At 49.3% G+C, this 8637-nt stretch overlaps 1 protein-coding gene across 1 annotated transcript in view; it reads left to right on the top strand.

Moving 5' to 3' along the window:
• The window catches only part of CAPN5 (calpain 5), a 90987-nt gene that overhangs the window by 50616 nt on the left and 31734 nt on the right, over nt 1-8637 (top strand). The window contains exon 3 of the mRNA XM_014947111.1: nt 4744-4875. Coding sequence (XP_014802597.1) covers nt 4744-4875 — 132 coding nt within the window. The remainder of the gene's footprint in view (nt 1-4743; nt 4876-8637) is intronic.

Raw genomic sequence — 8637 nt, 5'->3', positions numbered from 1 at the left:
TTGTGCAAGAAAAGGGAATCTAGTTTCGGTTTTTTTTTTTTTTTTTTTTTGGCCTTTTTTGGCCTAGTTCCCACTGGTCTCTAGTTCATCACCCACCTCTGCATGTGGGCATGGTGCTTCATGACTCTGAGTGTACTTTGTGCCCTGAAGGTGCTGCATCGCACGCCGAAGCCAATCTTGGGGGGAATTTCATCCTTGCTGAAGCCTTGGTCCCTTGCACCCACCTCAGTGCAGGCACAGCACCCAGGGGAACGTCATCCCTGCAGATTGAGGGCCACACGTTTTGACCAGGGCCAAAATGTGTGAGTGGGAGCTGAGCAGCTTCAGTGGGGACTGTAGAATCCGAGTAATTTCATATTGGGAAGCTCCAGTCCAGGAAGTTTGGGAAACCTTCTCAGAAGGTTTTGCTGGGGAGACTGACCCACAGATGAGTTTTACCCTGATGGGATGAGCTCTGCAGCGTTAGAGCAAGGAGGCAATGCTGCCTTCCCCTGTGCCAGTGCAGAGAAAGGCCATGAAGATCATTAAGGGACTGGAGCATCTGACACAAGGTGAAGCTGAGAGAGCTGGGACTCTTCTGTCTGGAGAAGGCTCAGGGGGATCTTATCCATGTTTATAAAAACCTGATGAGAGGGAACGAAGAAGACAGTGGTGCCCAGTGACAGGGCAAGAGACAGTAAGCACAAACTGTAAAACCGGAAAATCCATTTAAACATGAAAAAAACCTTATTTTTACTCTGAGGGTGGTCTAAACACTGGCACGGGTTGCCCAGAGAGGTTGTGGAGTTTCCATCCCTGGAGATATCAAAACCCAACTGGACTTGGTTCTGGGCAACTTGCTCTTGCTGACCCTGCTTTGATTAGATGGGATGGACTGGATGATCTCCAGAAGTTCCTTCTAGCCACATTGATTTAGTGATTCTGTGCTTCGGATGACTGGGAGCCCACTGGGACCAAGCTCAGTCCTAGGGTTTGAGGGTGCTGAGTGGTTCTTCTGCAGGAAAGCATGGCTGTCCCACTCTGCCCTTCAGGGTGGACTCCAGGAAGACTTAGTAAGCATTTTGGGACTTGTCCAAGTTTTGTGCAGAACTCACATGGTGTTTCCTTCTCACTGGGCATGTATATCATGCTGGGCTGATCCTTGCGCACAGCATCACTCCTTCTCCAAAGCCTGATGCATCTCCAGGCACCAGACATGAAAGATCCTCAAGGATCAAGGGAGAGGCTGTCAACCCTTGCCACAGCACGGGATTGTGGTATTTAGCAACCTTCGTGCTCCTAGGAAACTTCCAACTCAGCTGCAAACTGTCGTGGGGTTTTACACATTGTGAGGGAAGGAGCTTAAGAAGTCCATGGGCTGCTAAGTTGTAGAGCAAGTGTGTGCTTTCAGCTATGACCACGCTGGACCAAAAGCACCTTGAAATGCCACATCCAAGTGTGCACCTGAATGGGAAACGCCTACTGCAGCATCTGAAGAGCTGCCTGAATGAATCTTTCAGTAATGATATGCCCTTAGGGACCCATCTGCATGAGTGGAAAGAGAAGCTGAGTCAAGTGAGGAACGTGTTTTGCAGAGGGAACCTGCCCTGGCATGAACGTTTCCAGCCGTGGCATCTTCGTTGGTGCCATGGGTCCAAGAGAGTAGGGTCTAAATGAGCTGCTGTGCCAGGGCAGGCTGCTCTTTTGATGAGTACATAGGGCTTCCCTCTACTAAAATGAGCAATCAGGAGGAGTTAATTTGCAGACTCTTTCCTGGTGATGGGGAGATCACAGTGAACTGGCAGCTCTGCTCTTAGGAAAGGTCCCTGAGCATCTGACACCCTCTGCCCTATGCTAATTTCTGCCAAGCAGGATGTCTTTTTCATAGAATCATAGAATTGTCTAGGCCAGAAGGGACCTCCAAAGGTCATCTAGTCCGACCCCCCCGCAGTCAGCAGGGACACCCCCAACTAGACCAGGTTGCCCAGGGCCTCATCGAGCCTCACCTTGAATATCTCCAGGGATGGGGCCTCAACCTCCTCCCTGGGCAACCTGTTCCAGTGCTCCACCACCCTCACAGGAAAGAACTTTCTCCTCATCTCCAATCTAAATCTGCTCCCCTCCAACTTAAAGCCATTTCCCCTCATCCTATCACTACAGGCCTTTCTAAACAGGCTCTCCCTGGCCTTCCTGTAGGCCCCCTTCAGGTACTGGAAGGCTGCTATTAGGTCTCCCCGGAGCCTCCTCTTCTCCAGGCTGAACAACCCCAGCTCCCTCAGCCTGTCTTCGTAGCAGAAGTGCTCCAACCCCTGATCATCCTTGTGGCCCTCCTCTGGACCCGCTCCATCAGGTCCATGTCCTCCTTATATTGAGGGCTCCAGACCTGCACACAGTACTCCAGGTGAGGTCTCACCAGAGCAGAGTAAAGTGGCAGAATCACCTCTCTGGACCTGTTAGCAACACTTCTTTTGATGCAGCCCAGGATGTGATTGGCTTTCTGGGCTGCAAGTGCTTTTCATGCTTTCACGTTCTCCCCCATCTTTGCAATACCAAGAGACTCGTTTTTGGTACGCAGCAGATTCACTCAAAGCTAGAAGGGGCAGCTGTGGTCCTCAAATGGGGCAAACATGGTGCCTTTGCCCCCAGAGCAGGATCGCTAAGAGCTGATCTTGCAGACACCCCCATCACCAACAGACCGTTCGGATGCATCCCCTGCTGCTGGGTGCTTCCTCGGTGGTACAAAAGAGTCATCAAACCCCAGTGTTCCTCTCCCTTCCCTCTCTGCGCTCAGCTGTGCTGGGAAGCGTGGGTGGCTCTTGCCTCTGGTGGCTGTCAGCTTGCCTCCCTCTAGTGCTTATCCCAACCTCCTGCAACGCCAGCAGCTGGGAGGGAATTAGTCCTCTCCCTTGGGTGTGATCCCTGCCCAGTTTGTGTCTGGATCGTGGACTCATAGAATAGAATCATAGAATTGCTTAGGTTAGAAGGGACCTTTAAGATCATCTAGTCCAACCATCAACCTAACTCTGATAAAATCCCTCACTAAACCATGTGTCTAAGCACTATATCAACCCATCTTCTAAATACCTCCAGGGATGGTTCCTCAACCACCTCCCTGGGCAGCCCATTCCAATCCTTAATAACCCTTTCAGGGTAAAAATTTTTCCTAATATCCAATCTGAACCTCCCCTGGTGCAACTTGAGGCCGTTTCCTCTTGTCCCATGGCCTGTTCCTTGGGAGAAGAGTCTGACCCCCCCCTGGCTACACCCTCCTTTCAGGGAGTTGGAGAGAGCCAGAAGGTCTCCCCTCAGCCTCCTCTTCTGCAGACTGAACACCCCAGCTCCCTCATCCTCTCCTCACCAGACTTGTGCTCCAGACCCCTCACCATCTCCATTGCCCTTCTCTGGACCCACTCCAGCCTCTCAATGTCTTTTTTGTGGTAAGGGGCCTAAAACTGGACACAGCACTCGAGGTGGGGCTCAGGTGATTTTTTTAGGTGTACAGTGATGGCTGGATTAGGTGGGAAGAGCAGGAGGTGCTTACAAAACAGTGATTCCTTTTCCTCCCTGTGATGGGCAGAGGCGATGCCAGGTTGTGCAAGGTTGTGCAAAGTCAGGGGGGGACATGTTATTCTGGGTGCAGCCAGCCTGAAAAACTGGGAGGTGGGGGGGGAAGAATGAAAATCTGCTTCTCCTTCCCCCCCCTTCAAATTAAATGCGATAAGAACGGGGAAAAGATTCTCTCAGCTCTTTGTCTGTCCCATCTGCTCCCAGCCTCCAGCTGGACATGACCTTCCAAATTGGATTGATTAGGAGAAAAGATATAAAAAATAAAGCAGTATTTCACACGAAGCTTGCTCAACACCTTCTGTTATTTAAGTGCTTTCTTGGCCAGGCTCTAAGAGGGAGCAGGAAGAAGGGAGGGCAGCCTGGCAGGAACTGGGAAGACGAAAGGCGATATGGTTGGTGCCTGCATGGTTGGAGGGATGAGCTCACCTCCTAGTTGCCACCTACCCAAATTTCTCCATCCAAGGTGCCCATGCACAATCCACCATGCTGGTTTTGGTGTCAGAATGAGCATTTAATCCTCCTGGCCCAGCTGCAAAACCACCAGATTTTCTCCATCTGCTGTGCTAATGACTAGAAGGACAGACCTCCTGCTTGAGGACACTTGGCTTCTTGCAACCATGTCTGAGGCCTGCATCTGCATTGAGCTTTCTTGGGTGAAGTCTCCGATTTAGGCACTGTGATTCCTCATCTAAATGCCAGGTTTTGCCCTGGTCCTGCAGGGTTTCATTTTTGGATGGATCCACAAGTTCCAGTGTGGGAGGCAATGGGTTTGGGTGCTGCTCCCATGCTCTCCAGAGCAAAATAAGAGAGGGAGAAGTTTGTAAAGCAGACACAGAGTAGAGACAGCTGAAAGGGTCTCTTAGAAGAGCAGAAGGGTCACTAGGGCTGTAACCGTGTGGAGAAATACCATTATCACCTGGGGTAAATAGAGCAAAGCTGTGCTGATGCTGGAACAGAATAAGGAGTAGGTCTCACTTCACTTCGGCAGTGATGCTGCCCATGTCCTGGTGAGAGCAGAAGGCAGGACAGGGTCTTCCTGCCACCAGCATGATGAGTGAGGCCACCAGAAAGCTGCAGGTGGGGTTTAAATGGAGCCTGAGGAAGAGAGAAAGAGATTTTCCTTTGCCAAGGAGCCTTGCTCCCAATATCCCTGTCTCCTCGCTTACCCAGCATGTCTGTTTTTCTCCTGTCCCACAGGAAATCTGCGATGATCCGCACCTCTTTGTGGATGGGATCAGCTCCCATGACTTACACCAGGGCCAGGTTGGGAACTGCTGGTTCGTGGCTGCCTGCTCCTCCCTGGCATCCCGGGAGTCTCTGTGGCAGAAGGTAAGGAGCTCCCCATGCCAGGGGAAAGATTATCTTCAACACCTTGGCTTCATGTTGTGTCTGTCTGGCTCAAAAACTGGTTCTTCAGGGATGCCTCAGGTCCTGAAAAACTGTTCATGTGCTAAAACCTTCCCTTAAAGGACTATCTTTCAAGGGGAAGTCGGTCATCATGACTGCAGTCACATCACACTCAAGCCAAACCCTTGGCTGATTTCGCCTTAACCAAGTGAATCAAGTCCCGTCCTGTCCTCCAGATCCCAAATCTGACCCTCCCCACTCCAAAATAACTTTAAAAATGATAAAAATAACAAAATCCATGATGCTCAGCTGCAGCATTTGGCCCCGTTCCCACATTCCCATGGTGTTACCTCTCTTTGGCTGCTCAGTGTGTGCCCACCTTGGCAATGAGACACCTTGTGCTTGGGTAGGTAGGGTGATTTTGAGGGTATTAGTATCTCTCCTAGTATCTCTCCTAAGCAGCTTCTTCCCCAAAACATCCATCCCTGACATGTCCTATGGCTTGATGGCACCATGTAGCAGCACTCCTTCCAGTGTGGGGTCCAAAAGAACTGTGTTGCAGGCCAGAAAGCCATGAAAGGGCTTCACCAGAATAAGGGAAGCAACCACAGAAGTACAGGGGGGAAGAAGGTCCTCAGTGCCACATCCTTGGACAGTCTGTGCCTGTCCCTGCCATGTCCTCAGCTGCAGAAGAGGTCAAGCCTGTGAAAGCCAAGACCAATATGGGCTTCAGTCCCTGGTGCAGGCATGTGTCATCATAGGACAGGAAACTAGCAAGTTGCAAGCACCTTTTCCTAGATTTTACTGCAAAAAGCAGCCACCAAAGTCCTACAGTATGTGCAGACAGTGTCATCTGCTTCATCCACAGCCTCCCACTTCAACAGACCCACAGGGTCCAAATATTCCCTCCACCCTACTCCTTTGCATCATCTCTGTGGGCTGAGATGCTCCCTGCCTCTGCTGCCTGTGGGTTTTGTGATCACGAACGCAAAGCTCAACCTTGGGAATTGGTGGTTGTTGTAGCATCCCTGTTTTGTTTTGGTTTTTGGTTTTTTTTGTTAAAATCAGGTTTTTTCTTTATATGGGAATGAGATAGCTGTTGTTGGCTTCCAGATATGCCTTTTCTTCCCATCGTGGCTGTGGTGGCTGTTGTGGGTCTCATTACAGGTGTGGTGCAAGGGGTTGTTTAGCTTCTTCCTCTGCATCGATGTCTCCCAAGGGAGAGCGGGCGAGTTGTCTTCCCTCCTCACCATTCACTTCCAGCCCTGCCCTGGGAAATGCCAACCCAACAGAAGCCGGGTCCCTTTGGACACCTCATTATTTCAGGTTGCCAATGGCGTTGCTTTTCCTCCCTTGGCGATGCGGCTCTGGGTGTTTGTGACTTCTCACTTTCCATGTCCTGAACTCTCAGAGGCTCTTCTTTGCCTGCCGGCTCTTTCTTTCAGAAAGGCTTGTTTTCTGGGAAAAACCAAAAGCTGCAGCCCTCTCCCCAAGCCTTCCCTCCCAGTCGTTTGCTCTGGTGTTCACTACAGGGTTATGGTCAGCCATGCTTTGGCACACCATTGCTTTTGGAGACCTCTGAATTAGGTGGGACCTTTCCTCATACTTTGCAAGGTTCTTTGAGGGCTTAAACTGCAGCAGCAACTTTTAAAGCAAAATGGGAGATGTCAAATGCACAGATTAACCCCCTGGTCCAAAAGGACACCAGCTCTGCTGGTGGTGCTGGGATTAGAGCATGGTTCTTGCCAAATGTCTCAGATCCCTTTGTTGGCCAAGAAATAATGGACCTCTTGGTCCTTGGTACTGTCACACATGCAATTGAGATAACATTGCTGGAGGTGCTTGTTGCTCCTTGGCCCTTGGGCATCTCCACACACAGGACCCAGTGCCTAGAGGGCAAACCTCTTCTCCTGACCAGTCAATATGCTGATGTAAGCAACAGTTGAGAGTACAAACAGGGCAGCAAAACACTGTGTTTTTAAGTCTAGTTTTAGTGTCATTAGATACTAAAATGTCTCTGATTCATGGTCCAGGAGGAGCTGAAAGATAGTGATGTGAGTTTTAACATCACAGAATTCTCAGTAGAGGGATCTTGGGCCAGGTCTCCTATTGGTCCTAGAAAATGTAATCCTGATTTACACCAGGATGTAACTTCATCCCTTGTTCCACTGCACACAGTGAAACTCCTTCTCAAACGTCAGGAGGGGGAATACCTTCAAAGGAATAGAACAGGCCAGCCACATCCCTGTGTATCCCAACAGATTACTTTGTTCACACGCTTTCTTGCACCTCACCTCAAGGCTCCCTCCATGTCTCCCTTTCCCATTAAGCCTGTGGTGTTTAAGCCACTGAGTGGGAGTGGGGGACTGGAAGTTATTTTATAGCTGGTTTCTATTTTCCTGACTCTTGGTTGGGCCTACATGGCTTTAGGTGTGTTCTAGCTCTGTAACATCCTTTCTGTGACCCTTCAGAGGTGTCTAGCTCTTATGAAAAGAAATTAAGGCCCTGAAATGGGGGAATTCAAGTAATTTCCAGCAGAGCTTTGTCCTAAAGGGTGGTCTGGATCTATAACCTGTTCTCCCACGGGTTGCGTTGGTATTTCTCAACAAACAAAGGACAGGGTCCAGATTTTGAAGTGGGTCAGACAACCTGCATCTCCACCACTTAGTCTGGTCTCCTGCCCCCTCAGTTGCTTCCAGAGCGCAGGGCAGTCTTGGATGGGACGGCATGAGCAGATGACTCTGAGACCACCCACCTACCAAAGTCCATTTTGCATAGGTCTTCTGCATCCTGGAGTTAGTTATTGCTCTCTGAGGAGGACTCGAAGGCAGATCTTGTGCCTCAGTGTCACAGATGGAAACACTTGACACGGTTATGATTTAGCAGCAATTCAATATTTATTAATGATTTGAGGTATATCAAGAGGTTGAATTTCAGCAGCACTTAATCATTAACTTATTTAAAGATTTACGAAGTGTTTTAAGACAATAATTGAACAGCTATCTAGGCTAGATGTTTACCTAAGAGGTGTCCCAACTCAGGGGAGACACTGACCACAGCCTGCTGTGATCCAGAAAAGCTCAAAGGGTCTTTACTAGAATCGCTACTTATAGTATTCAAGATGATTGACTTTTGTCAGGTACTTTTCCACTTTGACCCAGCACAGACAATGGACTATTCCCGTTCTTTCCATCAGTTATACAAGCCCAGGACTTGCTCGGACTTGGGGTCCTGGTAATCTCCCACTCTTTGACCACTTGAATTTCAGCAGCACTTAATCATTAACTTATTTAAAGATTTACGAAGTGTTTTAAGACAATAATTGAACAGCTATCTAGGCTAGATGTTTACCTAAGAGGTGTCCCAACTCAGGGGAGACACTGACCACAGCCTGCTGTGATCCAGAAAAGCTCAAAGGGTCTTTACTAGAATCGCTACTTATAGTATTCAAGATGATTGACTTTTGTCAGGTACTTTTCCACTTTGACCCAGCTCAGACAATGGACTATTCCCGTTCTTTCCATCAGTTATACAAGCCCAGGACTTGCTCGGACTTGGGGTCCTGGTAATCTCCCACTCTGTGACCACGATCCATATGTTGTCAGGAGTGATCAATTATAGTTATGGTTTTCAAACAGTAGGAGCCATGGGAACCAGGTACACTAAGGGGTTGCCATAGTTTTCTAGTCCGTTGCTCTCCACCTTTTCTCTCTTTCATGTTAGACCATGATGTATCATTCTGGT

The sequence above is a fragment of the Calidris pugnax genome, unplaced genomic scaffold (genome assembly GCF_001431845.1).
Source record: "Calidris pugnax isolate Ruff unplaced genomic scaffold, ASM143184v1 scaffold121, whole genome shotgun sequence".
NCBI lineage: Eukaryota > Metazoa > Chordata > Aves > Charadriiformes > Scolopacidae > Calidris > Calidris pugnax.
The sequence above is the reverse complement of the archived record's forward strand: the minus strand, read 5'-3'. Positions and strand labels throughout refer to the sequence as shown.